General features: G+C 43.9%; 1 protein-coding gene across 1 annotated transcript; it reads right to left on the bottom strand.

Annotated features, from left to right (window-relative positions):
• Positions 1-2,322: 2,322 nt before the first annotated feature.
• Positions 2,323-18,312, bottom strand: eif2d (eukaryotic translation initiation factor 2D). The gene is given in 16 exon segments (XM_056423973.1): positions 2,323-2,564; positions 2,661-2,835; positions 4,033-4,153; positions 4,481-4,576; positions 6,501-6,590; positions 8,431-8,502; positions 8,504-8,566; positions 8,673-8,779; positions 8,856-8,901; positions 9,015-9,132; positions 9,431-9,723; positions 14,355-14,456; positions 14,561-14,651; positions 15,725-15,808; positions 16,486-16,676; positions 18,046-18,312. Coding segments are annotated over 16 exon segments (1,776 nt in total). The 5' UTR covers positions 18,102-18,312; the 3' UTR covers positions 2,323-2,493.
• Positions 18,313-18,829: the final 517 nt, after the last annotated feature.

Raw genomic sequence — 18,829 nt, 5'->3', positions numbered from 1 at the left:
AGTTTTTCCTGGTCCGATGTGAGGTTTTGGGGCAGGGATGTCTATGTGTACAGATTGTAAAGCACTCTGAGACAAATTTGTAATTTGTGAAATTGGGCTATACAAATAAACTGAATTGAATTGAATTGAATTGTCATGTTGGTCTTCTTTCTTTAGGAGGACAGCCAAACAAGTTCCTTCAGCAGATGGAGCATCTGGAGAGAGAGAGAGACAGAGAGAGAGAGAGACAGGGAGTCTGGGGACAGACAGAGGGACAGGTGTCCAGAGCCAGGAGCAAGAGCAGCCCTCCAGTGACTGGAAGGTCATTTCCCAAAAGATCCAGATCCTGAGACCTCCAAATGCAAATATTTGACTAACGGGATCATCCGACTGCACATTAGGAGTAATTATTCATAAAAATGATCTCCGTCTGTCGTCCTGGCTCAAGGTCATCTGTGTCTTCGGGGATCGCTTTGAGGAGACGTGCTTGGAGGCCAGCTCGATCATCTGTCTTCGGGTTGAAAGACGCCAGGAGCTGACGAGCCTGAACGGCTTCTAGTGGGATCAAGCTGTCTTAGATTACAGTGGGCAGGCTGCATTGACCTCTACACTGACCTCTACTCTGACCTCTACACTGACCTCTATCCTAGACTTTGGTCAACCTTCATTTTTGGAGTGATTATTAAATGAGAATTAAATAGAGGCCGCCATCAGACCTCCAACCAGGCCTCCATCAGACCTCCAACCAGGCCTCCATCAGACCCCCAACCAGGCCTCCATCAGACCCCCAACCAGGCCTCCATCAGACCTCCAACCAGGCCTCCATCAGACCTCCAACCAGGCCTCCATCAGACCTCCAACCAGGCCTCCATCAGACCCCCAACCAGGCCTCCATCAGACCCCCAACCAGGCCTCCATCAGACCCCCAACCAGGCCTCCATCAGACCCCCAACCAGGCCTCCATCAGACCCCCAACCAGGCTTCCATCAGACCTCCAACCAGGCCTCCATCAGACCTCCAACCAGGCCTCCATCAGACCTCCAACCAGGCCTCCATCAGACCTCCAACCAGGCCTCCATCAGACCCCCAACCAGGCCTCCATCAGACCCCCAACCAGGCCTCCATCAGACCCCCAACCAGGCCTCCATCAGACCCCCAACTAGGCCTCCATCAGACCTCCAACTAGGCCTCCAACCAGGCCTCCATCAGACCTCCAACCAGGCCTCCATCAGACCCCCAACCAGGCCTTCGGCTGGAGACTGTTGTGTAGTACTTTGGGTGTAGTTGTTATGTTTCTTCATGTTTTTTCCCTGACGATAAAGTGACGTCGTCTACACGTTTTTTTTTGCATCTCAACCAAATCGAATGAGAAGGTTCCTAAACGTCCACCGGGCGACCGGATAACGAGCCCTCAAGAGAAACACCGGGTGGCGAAACTCCCAGGAGGTGTTTCTGCCCTGTAAGTACATAAAAATACAACAAATACAACAACAACAACGTTGACATTTGTCGTACTATGTCGTATCAGGGTTCAGACACATGTTGACCAATCGGTGTCTAGGAGAGAGAATGCAGCTTCAACACATGAAGCATAAACTTCTATACAACCAGAGGAGTCGCCCCCTGGTGGTCAGGAGAGAGAATACAGCTTCAACACATGAAGCAAATACTTCTATACAACCAGAGGAGTCACCCCCTGGTGGTCAGGAGAGAGAATGCAGCTTTAAGGCAGTTCAGCATTGGTTTCTTTTCATTTCTTTCGTTGGCAGCTGATCAATAGCTGAAGGACCTTCAGATGAGGCTCATCATCTTCTCTCATCTGGACTTTAGTGGCTGATGGGGACACGAAACAGAACTTATTACAAATCGAGCGTTAAAATAACGCCTTCAGGCAAACAATCAAACCAAATAGCATCGTTCACCAGTCTGACTGTAAGGGTCTGTTCTGTGTGTACTCTGTGTCGACTCTTTCTACTCTGTCTCCTCGGTGTCTACTGAGAAACTTGAGAAACAAGAGAAGAAGGGAACGCGTCGTGAACATCAGACACCTGACCTCAACAGAACTCCGGCGGCTTAATAATTGCTCACAGATAAAAAATCCTTTTGAGGTGGCGACTTGAAGTGCTGCTGCCTCGAGTTATGCAACGCACCAAAGGCTTGTTCAACACGCATCTATAGAGTTGCATTGTTAACGGCAAGTGTGTGTGTGTGTGTGAGAGATGCTGCTCTCACTTAATCGGGGCATTAATTGAGCAAAAAAGAAATAAATAAAAGAAAGAAAAATATGGCAAAAATATGCGTTTTTCAAAAGAACATGTGCATGTGAAAGGAAATGTATTTGGGGTTGATAAAATATTTATTATTTCTTTTTTACACAACGCAAATGTGGTGAAATGCAACACCGGAGGTTTGAACTTGAATCGTTTTCTCGCCGCTCTGGTTCAAACGATCAATATCAGTGATCAGGAGTCGATCGCCTTCATGACATCGTCGCTACGCGGCAGCTTCAACGCGTCACTTCTTCTTCCCGCTCTTCGCAGCCTTGTCTAGTCCCTGGATGTACTTGCGAGGGATTTGATAATGATCTGAAATTTGAAATGAAATATTAAGACGGTTTATTCGTACGCGTATAAGAATTGTGAGAAAAACCCCAAAATCCAAAATGCGTCATGGGATTCTACCTATCAGCAGATTGCCGACTTGGTGAATCTGATTGCCCTGGATCTGGACCAGGACCTTGCCCTTGGACCCGGGGACGGGCTGCAGGGCGGAGCTGGCCTGGACGCGGCGCTGCAAGGCGGTGGCCACGGCCGCCGGATCCAGACCGTACACGTCCAGGTTCTTTATCAGAGTCACCTGCAGGGGGCGCAAGGAAACCATGTGGAACAAACTGCCCCTCAGAAACATAACGTTGCCCCTGAGGTCACTAGAGGGGCAACAAATGCCCTGTAACGAGGATAATTTAAGAGAGTTTTGTTGTTTGTATATCGGCTAAAAGACCTGAGATTGACCTCTAGCTCAAAGACTTGACCTCTAGCTCAAAGACCTGAGACTTGACCTCTAGCTCAAAGACCTGAGACTTGACCTCTAGCTCAAAGACTTGACCTTTAGCTCAAAGACCTGAGACTTGGACTCTAGTCCAAAGACCTGAGACTTAACCTCTCGCTCAAAGACCTGAGATGTGACCTCTAGCCCAAAGATCTGAGACTTGACCTCTAGCCCAAAGACCTGAGACTTGACCTCTAGCTCAAAGACCTGAGACTTGACCTCTAGCTCAAAGACTTGACCTTTAGCTCAAAGACCTGAGACTTGGACTCTAGAATTGATTTGGACTCAAAGACCTGAGACTTGACCTCTCGCTCAAAGACCTGAGACTTGGACTCTAGCCCAAAGACCTGAGACTTGACCTCTCGCTCAAAAACCTGAGACTTGACCTCTTGCTTAAAGACTCGAGACTTGACCTATAGCTCATAGACCTGAGACTTGACCTCTAGTTCAAAGACTTGACCTTTAGCTCAAAGACCTGAGACTTGACCTCTAGTCCAAAGACCTGAGACTTGACCTCTAGTTCAAAGACTTGACCTTTAGCTCAAAGACCTGAGACTTGGACTCTAGTCCAAAGACCTGAGACTTGACCTCTAGTCCAAAGACCTGAGACTTGACCTCTAGTTCAAAGACTTGACCTTTAGCTCAAAGACCTGAGACTTGGACTCTAGAATTGATTTGGACTCAAAGATTTGAGACTTGACCTCAAAGACTTGACTTGACCTCTAACTCAATGACTTGAGACTTGACCTCAAAGACTTGACCTCTAGCTCAAAGACCTGAGACTTGACCTCTAGAACTGATTTGGACTCAAAGACTTGAGACTTGACCTCAAAGACTTGAGACTTGACCTCTAACTCAAAGACTTGAGACTTGACCTCAAAGACTTGACCTCTAGGTCAAAGACTTGACCTCTAGCCCAAAGACTTGAGACTTGACTCAAAGACTTGACTTGGACCTCCAGCTTTATTCACCATCACATTGAGTCGTGGTCGTAAAGGTCCTCACCTTCTTATTGGAGCCTCGAGAAGCCACCGAGACGTCGATGGGCTCAATGTGGCCCCTCTTCCTGACGGGGGCCCGTCCCGGGTACACCACCTGGTAGCACTCCTGCATTCTCGCCAGCGCCCTGTAGGGGCGGAACGCAGAGAGGCGAGTACATTTCACACTCCATAAATCCTCCACCTCTTTCTTTTAAATCGGGCATTTTGTCCTCTCCCGTCTCGGCCAGCTCAACACTCGTGATGACAATCGCGATTATCCCGATGAAGGAGATTAATCACGGCAAATAAAAAAAGTCCATCCTTCCTGTAAACTGAGCAAGGGGAATTTGACTTGAAGTCAGATAAATGAGTTTTAAAATCGATTATTTAACCGTCATAAAATGAACTCCAGAGTGCTGACGACAAGAATGACTCAACTCCTCTAAACAAATGAAGAACAAGAAGGTCTTTACCTGCTGAAGAGGTCGTCCCACTTCAGAGACGCCACTTCCTGGTACTCGGATTTCTCCAGCAAGCAGTCGCACAGCGTCGGGTCGACGGTCACGTAGCTGCGGAGAAGACCGTAGCGGTTCACGGGCGCCGCCTCGTTTAAAGCGATGCGAGTCGTCACGGCAACTTGAAGTTCTCCTAACGCTCTTTCATCCATTCGGTTCACGTCCCACATGTTTACGAGGCGGAGGGAACCGCGAGACGCAGCTTCCGTTATATTCTGAAATGTTAGATTTGTTTCTTACTATTTTAAGTGATCTCGTCTTTGTATGCAGTTCTTTGGTTCCCCTAATTTAGTTTGTCTGTTTTTATTATTATTGATTATTTATTTTATTATTTTTAATTTTTATATTAGTATCTTACCATTCCATTTGTTTTGCCTCGACTCTCTGTAGAGCACTTTGTAAACATTGTTTTTAAAGGTGCTATATAAATAAAGTTATTATTATTAAGGCCCTCGTGACGACTTCGGCGTAGAGGAACCTTTTGTTTTTCTAAGAGTTATTATTCACGTTCTTCTTCTTCTCTTGCAACGAAAGTGTTTTTGGGGCCTTTATCATATCCCGAACGTTGTCAAATTTGACATGCACATCAGGACTGGTGAAAAATGTGAGATTTTAGAGGTCTCGCATTTGGGTACAAGAAAATTGCTTTATAGCGCCCCCTTGTGGTAGAAAGGTTGCCATTTTTGAAAACTATGACCGATTGTTCTGAAATTTGGTAAACATGTTCACTTGGACCTGCTCTACAAATAACGTAATGGTGGCCATCAAATGCGCCGACTTAGATTTTCCGCCATTTTAAATTTTGTAAAAAAATTTTTTTTGCACTTTTCTCCAAAACGCTTTGTCTGATTCAAACGAAAATGTCTGTGGTCCATTATTGGTTCAATGTCATCATAATTATTATTAGTATTAGTATTATTGCCAGCCATTAAAATGCAACTGGCTATGAGTGATGACAGTGACTTGCAGCATATCTGCAGAGCGTTTTCAGTGCTTTCTGTCCAACATGATGGACATTGGCAACATTTTGAAGACCACATCCTCTCGGTTACAGAAGGAAAAGCTGAGCATTGGAGAATGTAAGGATGAACTCATGGCGGCCATTGGACAGTTCACACCTCTGCTTGATGGTGAAGGCCACAGGGCACACAGTGTCTCATGCTGATGCTGACAGAGACAAGACAACCTTACTCAGGGGATTTGAAATCAGATATGACTCCCTCAAGTCATGTGATCATTTCTTAGTCATTGATCCGTCAACATGGCCTCAGGAAATGCAAGACCTCTAGAGTTTTGGAAACACAACAGTTTGCAGCATTCTCAAGAAATATGAGGCCAGCTTACAACTTGACAAAGACATCACTGAGACAGAATGGATGCGCTTAAGGCAGACAGGAAAAGCGCCTGCCTCTCTCTGTGTGGGGGACTTCCCAAATAGGTAAATACAAAAAACAGTAATCACCCAACCCAACATTATCAAATGTATGTATAATATATATATATATATATATATATATATATACACACACACGCATAGATAAATATATATGTAAATATATAAAATATATATACAAATATATTTATAATATATATACATGTTTATATATAAATATATATATAAATATATATATATATATTAAAAGACAAAACTTTGTTATTGAAATACATATATTAAATATATATTTACATATATAAATATATACACATATATATATAACTATATTAATAAATATATATATAAAAATATATTTATATTTATAAATAAATAAATAAATATATCTCACAGACAAAGTCACACACCTGCCATAGGACCGTGTATTGCTTTTGTATTATTATTATTATTATTATGTGCATTATGTGTATTAATTATCAAAATAGTCGATTGACGGTTTGATATTTGGATATTATTTTGGGATACGAGACAAAAACCAAATGGAACAATATGATAACTTCTCAGTTCTCAAAAGTGTCTACTCACTTCTTATTATTGACATCCACCAGATCGTTGTTCTTCACGTATTCTGTGACAATGTGTCTCACTTCAGAGGGATCCAGGATCATTCCTTTCCTGTCAACAACACATTTACAGCTTTAATGTGCATGATCTTCAGCTTTAAACAGACAATTATTTTATTATTAATAATAATTATTATTCTACAGGTATAAAGCACTCACAACAATTTGTTTAGTTTTAACCTTGAAGAGTTCCTGGATCTACACAAACCTTTAAAATACACGTGTATATATATATATTTGTATATATACACACACATATGTATATATATGTGTGTCTATATCTATCTATATGTGTATATATAGAGAGATAAGTGTATATATATATATATATATATACATATATATCCAAACATATATACTACCGTTCAAAAGTTTGGGGTCATCCAGACAATTTCGTGTCTTCCATGAAAACTCACTTTTATTTATCAAATGAATTGAAAATTGAATAGAAAATATAGTCAAGACATTGACAAGGTTAGAAATAATGATTAATATTTGAAGTATTAATTTTGTTCTTCAAACTTCAAGCTCAAAGGAAGGCCAGTTGTATAGCTTATATCACCAGCATAACTGTTTTCAGTTGTGCTAACATAATTGCACAAGGGTTTTCTAATCAGACATTAGTCTTCTAAGGCGATTAGCAAACACAATGTACCATTAGAACACTGGAGTGATAGTTGATGGAAATGGGCCTCTATACACCTCTGGAGATATTTCATTAGAAACCAGACATTTCACCTAGAATAGTCATTTACCACATTAACAATGTAGAGAGTGTATTTATGATTAATGTTATCTTTATTGAAAAAACAGTGCTTTTCTTTGAAAAATAAAGACATTTCTACGTGACCCCAAACTTTTGAACGGTAGTGTATATATATATATATATGGAAATATATACACACATATATATATATGTATGTGTATATCTATATATATATAGGTGTAGATATGTAAATATATATATTTATTTACATACATATACATATAAATGTATATCTACATGTACATAAATTAGGGCTGTTAATCGATTAAAAAAAAGTAACTAATTAATCGCACATTTTGAAATTCATTAATCGCGATTAAAAGTTGTTTTCTTTTCTTCTAAAGACTAAATCTTAGATGAACGAGTAATCCCTTCAGACAGCGTGTATTTTAGACACTTGTTTAATTGTATTCTTTTTTAAAGACAAAACTTCACACAGAGCTGTGTTTTCAAAGAGGTTCCTACCTATAAAGTGCCAGCGAGGTATTTAATATCGTGGATGGTAAATTGTTTCTTCAGTGAAACATCCAGATTAGTAAGAAAAAGTGTATTAGAGACACAGGAGTGAAACAACTTCAACGACACCGGAAGTAAACAAAGTTGCGTTAATTGCGTTAAAATATTTTAGTGCGTTAATGGCGGCCAAATTAATCGCATAGATTAACGCGTTAACGCTGACAGCCCTAATATAAATATATACATATGTATATATATACAGGACTGTCTCAGAAAATTAGAATATTGTGATAAAGTTCTTTATTTTCTGTAATGCAATTAAAAAAACAAAAATGTCATGCATTCTGGATTCATTACAAATCAACTGAAATATTGCAAGCCTTTTATTCTTTTAATATTTAATAATTTTTAATTGCATTACAGAAAATAAAGAACTTTATCACAATATTCTAATTTTCTGAGACAGTCCTGTATATATACAAATTGCTTGTCGTAATTCTTTCATTACCTCAGTAAAAACTAAATATCAAACTATATCTTCTGCTCCTCCCAGATCCCATAAATATGGAAACATGTTTATTTTAAGACGCTTATGGAACCAGTACGCCACACACACACACACACACACACACACACACACGCACACACACACACACACACACACACACACCTCTTCTTGGCGTCCATGAACAGCGGCTCCAGCCGCGCCGACACAGAGTACATGGCCGTGATCTCGGGCGGTCCCCGGTCGGTAGGCGCCGCTCGCCGCCGCCTCCTCCTCCTCGGGAACTTTGAAGTACCGCAGCCTAGAAGGTGTTAACGAGACGAGGAGGAGGGGGAGAGAAGGGAGCCGGTCAGTGTGAATGTGGGCGGGGCTGAGAGCTCGCGTGGAGACGGGGGGGCGGGGCTTACTCTCGGTGTTTCCAGTCCACCTCCACGATGCTCTCCACGCCCTTGGTGAGCTCCCTCACGCGCACCAGGCTGTGCTGCTTCTGCATCGCCTGCAGGAACTTGGACAGCTGTCACGAGGAAGAAGAGCGATGAAGAATGACATGAACGCTCCGCACTGGGCGGCAGGTGAAAGAACCAGTTTACCTTTTTATAGCTGGACTTCTTGATGTCCAGCTGCTTCCCACTCGGGCTGAAATAACAACCACACGTTTGTTTGTTTTGGAGCGTCGATGATAATTTTATCTTTAGAAGAAAAAAAGACGTAAAAGAAAAAAGAAGATGAGTGTTTGAGGGTTTTTTTACCAGCAGGAGAACATGTGGTTCCGGAGGAAAGTGCTGGTCAGCAGGGGGAGGTCCGCTTTCTTCACCTTGCTCTTGAGAGCGTGGAGAAAACACCGCAGCAGCAGGTTGTCCATCAGGTCTGTGGAAGTCAAAAAGGTCAAAAGGCCACGACCCCGGGCCACAAAACCGGGTCCCGACCCACAAACCCGGGCCACGAACCAAGACCCTGAGCCTTGACCTTGAGCCACGCCCCCAAACCCGGGCCGTGACCCCGAGCCACGAGGCCGAGCCACGACCCCGGGCCATAAATCCTGAGCCGTGACCCCGAGCGGAGCTCGATGCCTCCGTTTTCTTCGAATCAGATTTAATGAAATGATTAAGAGATGCTTTTGGGTGAACTGAGCGTGCCATCGGGAGGCGGGGCTTATGTCCGGTACCTTTCAGGTCCTCTGGCTCGGCCTCGGCCTCCTCCTCCTCCTCCTCCTCTTCCTCCTCGTCGGCCCTCTGCTGCTCCACCTCCGGCTCAGCCACACTCAGCTCCTCCAGACCACAGCAGGCTTCATTTGTGACTTTTTCACCCGACTCCGACTCCTCCTCCTCGTCTTCCTCACACTTCTCCTCCTCCTCATCCTCTTCTACGCCATCGGCTTCATACTCCTCTCCGTTCACCTCCAGTCCTTCTCCCTCTGCGTCCGGCAGCAAAGGAGGAGCCGACTTGTCTCCGAAAGCCCTAAAAAAAGAAAGGAGAAATTTGAAAACAGGGTTCATCCACATGACCAATGAACAGGTTCATCCTCATGACCAATGAACAGGTTCATCCTCATGACCAATGAACAGGTTCATCCACATGACCAATGAACAGGTTCATCCACATGACCAATGAACAGGTTCATCCACATGACCAATGAACAGGTTCATCCTCATGACCAATGAACAGGGTTCATCCTCATGACCAATGAACAGGTTCATCCTCATGACCAATGAACAGGTTCATCCACATAGCCAATGAACAGGTTCATCCACATGACCAATGAACAGGTTCATCCACATGACCAATGAACAGGTTCATCCACATGACCAATGAACAGGTTCATCCTCATGACCAATGAACAGGTTCATCCACATGACCAATGAACAGGTTCATCCACATGACCAATGAACAGGTTCATCCACATGACCAATGAACAGGTTCATCCACATGACCAATGAACAGGTTCATCCTCATGACCAATGAACAGGTTCATCCACATGACCAATGAACAGGTTCATCCACATGACCAATGAACAGGTTCATCCTCATGACCAATGAACAGGTTCATCCTCATGACCAATGAACAGGTTCATCCACATGACCAATGAACAGGTTCATCCTCATGACCAATGAACAGGTTCATCCACATGACCAATGAACAGGTTCATCCTCACGACCAATGAACAGGTTCATCCTCATGACCAATGAACAGGTTCATCTTCATGACCAATGAACAGGTTCATCCACATGACCAATGAACAGGTTCATCCACATGACCAATGAACAGGTTCATCCACATGACCAATGAACAGGTTCATCCACATGACCAATGAACAGGTTCATCCACATGACCAATGAACAGGTTCATCCTCATGACCAATGAACAGGTTCATCCTCATGACCAATGAACAGGTTCATCCTCATGACCAATGAACAGGTTCATCCTCATGACCAATGAACAGGTTCATCCACATGACCAATGAACAGGTTCATCCTTATGACCAATGAACAGGTTCATCCTTATGACCAATGAACAGGTTCATCCACATGACCAATGAACAGGGTTCATCCACGTATCGACCAATGAACAGGGTTCATCCACATGGTGACCAACGGGAGTCCAGGACTATAAACCACATTTCCCCTTGGGGATTAATAAAGTATATATCTATCTATCTATCTATCTAAAGGACCAAACATTTTGTAAAATCATTTAAAAATTCCATGAATCTGAATATCACAAGATGGCGCGGCTGTGTCCAGTCGCCGTCGCGGCAGCTCCGCGGAGATTGTGCGCTCTTTTAGTTTTTGTGTTTATTTTAAATATTTTCTTTGCCACAAACACATCGGCACTAACAACATACGACCGCAGCACACTTTTGGACATAAACTTTTGCGCAAAACAAGGGTTTTTGTCCACTTTTTCCATCGATCCAGCGTGGCCGGCAGAGATTGTACGAGCGAACCACAACAACAACAGTGGAGCCGCTACTACGGGAGACGAAAACATCGAGGGAAACGGAGCGGAATTGAACAGACTGAGAGTTCAAGCCCATCGTCCACCTTTGCCCAGCATCCTTCTTGCTAACGTCCAGTCTCTGGAAAATAAGATGGATGATTTTAGGGCAAGGATCAGATTCCAACGGGACATGCGGGATTGTAACATCTCTTGTCTGACGGAAACATGGCTGAACCGCTGGTGCGGATCGAGTCATATGCCCAACCGAGTCTTTCTCTGTTTTCCGTGCAGACAGAACGGAAGAGTCTGGTAAATCTAAGGGTGGAGGGTTTGCTTCATGACAAACAACATGTGGTGTGACCCCAAGAACATTAAGACTCTTTCTCGTTCCTGCTCGCCGAACCTGGAACATCTGACGATCTCATGCCGTCCATTCTACCTTCCCCGGAGTTCAGCTCGGTCATCACCACAGCCGCTACATTCCACCACAAGCGGACACCGACGTAGCACTATCGGACCTACATGATGTGTTATGTCGGCATCAGAACAAGTATCCCGCGGCTGTGGTGGTGGCTGGGGACTTTAACAAGGCAAACCTAAAAAGTCATGCCGAACTTTCACCAGCACATTACGTGTGCTACCAGAGGAAAGAACGTTGGACCACTGCTATCGCCATTCAAGAGAGGCTACAAGGCTGTCTCTCTCCTCCGTTAGGAAATCAGACCATGCCGCCATTTTTCTGCTTCCGGAGTATAAACAAAGGATCGCGGGAAGCGGTAGTGACGAGGAACGAATGCGGTGGTCTGACCAATCAGAGGCTGAGCTACAGGACGCTCTGCGTGTCGTCGACTGGGACATGATCCAATCCAGTTCCAGTGACGCCAGCTAGTTTGGGAAGTAGCAATGAGCCTCATAGCAACGCTTAACGGACACCATCGTCCCCACGGTAAAAGTTAGGGTCTTTCCTAACCAAAAGCCGTGGGTTGATAGATCCATCCGTGAAGCTGTGAACGCCTGCACTGCTGCCTATAACTCCGGTCTTGTATCCGCAACATGGACGAGTACAAGGCAGCGGTCTATGGACTGAGGAGGCGGTGAAGGGCGCCAAAAGGAGGTACCGAGACAGAGTGGAATCACAGATGGAGCAGCGCGACACCAGGCGCCTATGGCAGGGGCTACGGACTATCACAAACTACCAGAGCAGACCCCGACAATGGTGAGTGCCGCGCATCCCTAGCGGACGACCTGAACTCATTTTATGCACGGTTTGAGGCTAGCAACAACAGCGCTAGCTCGCCGCTAACAACAACACCGTTAAGCGTAGCGAGGTGAGTTCTACCGCTGGGGATGAACACACACTCTCTGTGACCGAGCACAGTGTGAGGAGGGCTCTGTTGAGGGTGAACACCAGGAAAGCTGCAGGTCCAGATGGCATATCTGGGCGAGTACTGAAGACCTGTGCTAACCAGCTAGCTCCAGTGTTCACCACAATATTCAACCTCTCCTGGCTGAGTCCGTGGTCCCGCCTGCTTCAAGAGATCCACTATTGTCCCTGTGCCCAAGAATGCTTCTCCAGCATGTATGAATGACTACCGACCGGTGGCCCTCACCTCGGTGGTCATGAAATGCTTTGAGAGGCTGATAAAGGACTACATCTGCGCCTTCCTCCCTTCCTCCATGGACCCGCTGCAGTTTGCTTATCGCCCAAACAGATCCACGGATGATGCTGTCTCCCAGGTACTGCACACCACACTCTCTCATCTGGACAGCCAGAGGGGGCTATGTGAGACTGCTGTTCATTGATTATAGTTCAGCTTTCAACACCATAGTCCCTCCAGACTGGCGGCAAGCTGATTGAGCTGGGACTGAACACCCCTGTGTGCTTGGATCCTGGACTTCCTGACCGCCAGGCCACAGGTGGTCAGGGTGGGCAGACACACTCCAAATCCCTCACCCTGAACACAGGATCCCCCAGGGTTGCGTCCTCAGCCCCTACTGTACTCCTGTACACACATGACTGTGTGGCCAGGTTCAGCTCCAACACCATCATCAAGTTTGTGGATGACACAGTGGTGGTGGGCCTGATCTCCGACAACGACGAGAAGGCCTACCTGGAGGAAGTTGCTGATCTGTCACTCTGGTGCCAGGACAACAGCCTCATCATGAATGTCACCAAAACTAAGGAGCTGATTGTGGACTTTAGGAGGGTACAACAACAGAGGACGACTCACCACTGGGGATTAACGGGACTACTGTGGAGAGGGTGAGCGGGTATAAATACCTGGGAGTCCACATCACCGAGGATCTGACATGGTCAACAAACACAGACACTCTGGTGAGAAAGGCAAGGCAGCGCCTCTACCACCTCAGGCAGCTGAGGAAATTTAAAGTTTCCCAGAGGATCCTTCAGTCCTTCTACTCTGGAGCTGTAGAGAGCGTCCTGACAGGAAGCATCACAGCCTGGTTTGGCAACTGCTCCGCTCAGGACAGGAAGGCTCTGCAGAGAGTAGTGCTCGGCTGAGCGCACTATTGAACTACACTCCCACCCTGCAGGACTTGTACACCAGGAGGTGCAGAACCAGAGCCGCAGGATCATGAAGGATCCTCACCACCCCAACAACAGACTGTTTCAGCTGCTGCGGTCAGGCAGGCGCCTCCGTAGTCACGCTGCAAGAACAGAGAGACTGAGACGGAGTTTCTTTCCTCAGGCCATCAGGATTGTGAACTCCGACCTCACCAGGACCCCCACATAGACCCACACAACTGCCCCTCTTAGGCACACACACACACACACACACACACTTACTGTAAATATTGTGTTGTTTTTTATTTGTAAATAGTGTGTACTTGTTGCCCTTGCACATTCCTGCTGAGCATTGCCACTTTCATTTCACTGCACACCCTGTGTGTGTATGTGACAAATAAAACATCTTGAATCTTGAATCTTGAATTTAAACATTCTGCCTGAGGAGATTCTTACCAAGAGGTTTATAAAGCTAAACCCAACACGGGGTGCATGCTGGTGATCAATACTGTGGTCTCAGACATTAAAAGGAATAATTAAACCAGCGTGTTAGTGGGATTATTCCTTTAAAAACAAAAGAAATGCGACAGATTGCACAATCCGTTGGGAGGATGGAGGACTACTCGCCAGAGGTGGTCCATGTAGGCGTGGAGGACGCACACTCCTCTCCCCTTCATGCTGAGCATCTCCTCGCTGGACACCGCGGCGCTGCCGACCGCGACCGGAGCTCTGCAACCAATCGGTGAGCGGGATGCAGGTTTTTTTAGAAACAAAAATCTTTAAGAAAACAAAAATGTTGTCCGGACGTCTTTTTCCCCCCAACATCTTCTCACCTGTTGTTCACCAGCGTGACCGAGCAGCAGTCGCCCCGCTTCACGTCCGGGAGGCCGCCTGAAGGCACCACCACACCTGGCAGCATGAGGTCTGTGGGTGTGAGTGTGTGTGTATGTGTGTGGGTGGGGGGGGGGGGGGGGGAATAGAGTATTTATTACTTCATGTAGATTTTTTCCAAATAAAATCCTCCATCTAAAGATATCCATTTCATGTGTGTTAACCAAAATGATATATGAATGTATATATGTATAAATATATATGTGTATATATGTAAATATATAAATATAATTTGAACAAATATATATGTGTATATATATATATTTATACACATATATATATATGTAAACATGTATATATATATATATAAATATATATATAAATATACATATATATTTAATTTATATAAAATGTGAATATATATATATAAATATATATGTATATAAAATGTATATATATAATGTATATATATATAAATATACATATATATGCATATAAAATGTGTATATATATATGTATAAATATATACAGGACTGTCTCAGAAAATTAGAATATTGTGATAAAGTTCTTTATTTTCTGTAATGCAATTAAAAAAACAAAAATGTCATGCATTCTGGATTCATTACAAATCAACTGAAATATTGCAAGCCTTTTATTCTTTTAATATTGCTGATTATGGCTTACAGCTTAAGAAAACTCTAAAATCCTATCTCATAAAATTTTAATATTTCCTCAGACCAAGTAAAAAAAAAGATTTATAACAGCTGAGTGTTTGTCAAGGCTCAGGAAACCCTTGCAGGTGTTTCGAGTTAATTAGACAATTCAAGTGATTTGTTTAATACCCTACTAGTATACTTTTTCATGATATTCTAATATTTAGAGATAGGATATTTGAGTTTTCTTAAGCTGTAAGCCATAATCAGCAATAAATCAGAATAAAAGGCTTGCAATATTTCAGTTGATTTGTAATGAATCCAGAATGCATGACATTTTTGTTTTTTTAATTGCATTACAGAAAATAAAGAACTTCATCACAATATTCTAATTTTCTGAGACAGTCCTGTATATACACAAGTCACCGCCAAGTCATCACGTTAAAACGTGTCATCGCGGTGGGATAACGGCATCGAGCGGCGAGTGGAGCCGTCCGTGCCGGTGTCGTGTACCTGCCCCGCCGACCAGCTTCTGGAGTACCGGGGGCCAGGTCCTGAATGTGGGCAGGAGGTCCGGGAAGCGCCAGAGCACGTAGACTGAAGGGCAGAACCAGACCAGGAACCAGACCCGTAAGAAACAGGGGAGATGTTTACAGATTATTTTCGTGGCTCATTGTTCCCCCAGTGACAGAAACACAGAAGCATTTAAAAATAAATTGGGGCACTTTTTTAAACTTGTGAAATATAATAATAATATATATACTTATTTAGGCTCTCAGTAAATGAGCAATTGTCATATGAAAAACAAATGGCAATAATAAGACTATTAGACAATAATAAGACTATTAGGTAATAATAAGACTATTAGGTAGTAGTGTACAGATTCAAAATGTTTTAGATTTTTTGAACAAAAACCAATCAGAAATCATAAATCAATCATATTACATTTTATTATTATTTCTTTGTGGTTATTTCTTGTTATTAATTTTTTTTAACACTTAAAACGTATTTCTTTATTTACAAAATCATATTTATTGATTGTGTGTACCTACCTAGTCCAGGCAATACAGACAGGACACACACAACAAAGAACAACAACAACAAAACGCTATTAAATTATTATAATTATGGGTCATTTGTTGCCCCTCTAGTGACATCAGGGGCAACTTTATATTTCTGAGGGGCAGTTTCGCCCTTTTTCCTTTGTGTGTTTCCGAAGCTGAAGAACAAACACACTCCCCCGAAGAGGAGCGCTGGCCGTTCTCCATATTCACCGGTGGGATAGAGTTGTTTCTCCAGCTGGAAGAACAGAGGGTTGCGGTGCAGCACGTAGAGCGTCAGGGCGTCGCCCCGGTGGGCGTACACCTTCACCACGCTCAGCTCCTCCTTGGTGGGCACCAGCTCCGCCAGCTGGGCGGCGGTCAGCGACGGGAACGCCGCACCGATGTCGGCCTTGAGCTTCCTCCTGCAGGGAAACACCACAGACCGGCACACATGAATGCAGTGTGCCGGTATATATATATATATATATATATATATTAACACTTTGGGCAAAACTGGATCTTTGCAAACGACACTAGATGTTTGGTCTGCAATTTTCAGGCTCAGCTTGACCTCTGACCCCGCCCCTTTTAACCTGTTAATGAATGATGCTCGCCATGAAAGGAGCCAATCAGACTCTTTCCTCTCGTCAGCGTCATCGTTGTGTGAATCAAAGCATTCCAAACCCCGACAGCGATCGTTAGGGGGCGTTTACATTCTGCCATTTAAAATTACAGGCCGCATGCTTTCACTGCCTGTTTATCTCTCGCGGATATTGAGTTCCCCAAAGGTCACCGGAGAGGTCGTTCGATTGGAGTTGTGTTGACACACGTCCCCTCTGGGGAGGCGGGAGCATTCCACCACTTTTGAGCACCGGAGGTCTCGGGGTCTGATTGTGGACTAATTTTGACAGGGAAGGGGGGGCTCTAGGAAGAGGAGGGGGGGGCTTTAGGAAGGGGGGGGGTGTCCTCGGGGAGGCTGCATGGCAAGTGGATTTTTTGTGAACCTACCTACAATACACAACAAAAAAACGCTATCAAATTATGATAATTATGGGGCCTTTTTCTGCAATTCAGAAAAACAAATTCAATTGTATTTGTATTTTTTGTGATAATTTTGTCGTTATTACAGCTTAAAACAATTTATAGATTTATTTTTACTTTTAATATTATTTAAAAAATTATATTTATTGTGTGTACTTTCCTAGAACAGGCAATACCTATATATATATACATACACAAATATAAATATATAGGGGCTGCACGGTGGTGTAGTGGCTAGCACTGTCGCCTCACAGCAAGATATATATATATATATATATTTACACGTATATGTATAAATAATAATAACTAACACTCTGCTTTTAAAAATAAAACTATATCTTCTGCTCCTCACAGATGCCATAAATATGCAAACCTGTTTATTTTAAGATGCTCATGGAACCAGTACGACACACACACACACACACACACACACACACACACACACACACACACACACACACACACACACACACACACACACACACACACACACACACACACACACACACACACACACACACACACACACACACACACACACACACAGTGTTCATCGTGTTGTGGGCAGAACATCACGAGTGTTACATTATTCCAGTTTTAACATTCACTGAATTATAATGACACACAGCAGGTGACGTCACGCGTGGCTTGAAGCTCCCCGGCGTGAAGCGTGACCGAGACGACTGCGGCACAGCGGCGCGCAGGTGGAGGAGCAGCAGCTGTTCGGCGGCTGGAGTGACGCCGGCTCACCTGTCTGACCCTTTGATGGCGGTGTTCGATCTGACGCGGAACTGTCGGGCAAACATCTTCTCAGAAAACAAACAACTGCCGCGAAGAATTCAGCATTTCCGCCCACTTGATGTGACGATGAGCGACGCCTCTGCGCAGGCGCGACAGTCTGAGACTTTCTTTTTTATTATTATTTATAAGTATAAAATAGTTGTTTTTACAGTAAACACGTATTGCTCGCTGGTTATGGTGGTCCGTCGCGTATTTATGTCCGGCGTGAAACCGCGCGCCGCGTCACGGTTGTGTTCCGCTTGCCGGAAGTGAGCGGAAGTGGTCACGGTTGTGTGACGCTACGCCGGGATTAATATATTGAATATATTAATACATTACATTGGCATGCTGAAAGATGATGACAGATGTTTTCTATTAATTGTATTAATTTTTATTTTTTATTAAACAATTGCACATGTACAATTTCGTAAATTGTCAATAAAAAACGTTGAGATACATTGAAATACAGTCAAACCAACAATCCAGGGAATATATATATATATACATACATATATATTTATATATATATATATATATATGTATTCAAAGTGCCATATTGGGCAACTTCTGGTTCTGCAGAGTGGAGCCAATGCTGAAGCGTGCAGAGGCATTCTCTCTACTGACCACCAGGGGCAACATTACTCTACTTCTATCTTGATTTATTCCCTCAATAAACATTGTAAACATGGGTTTATGTCTCAATCTTCAATGCGGGCATGGTGTTCGTTTAGTTAGTCATCAGTAATGAGTAACA

The sequence above is a fragment of the Pseudoliparis swirei genome, chromosome 9 (genome assembly GCF_029220125.1).
Source record: "Pseudoliparis swirei isolate HS2019 ecotype Mariana Trench chromosome 9, NWPU_hadal_v1, whole genome shotgun sequence".
Lineage (NCBI taxonomy): Eukaryota > Metazoa > Chordata > Actinopteri > Perciformes > Liparidae > Pseudoliparis > Pseudoliparis swirei.
Note: the sequence above shows the minus strand (reverse complement) of the source record. Positions and strands in the feature narration are given on the sequence as shown.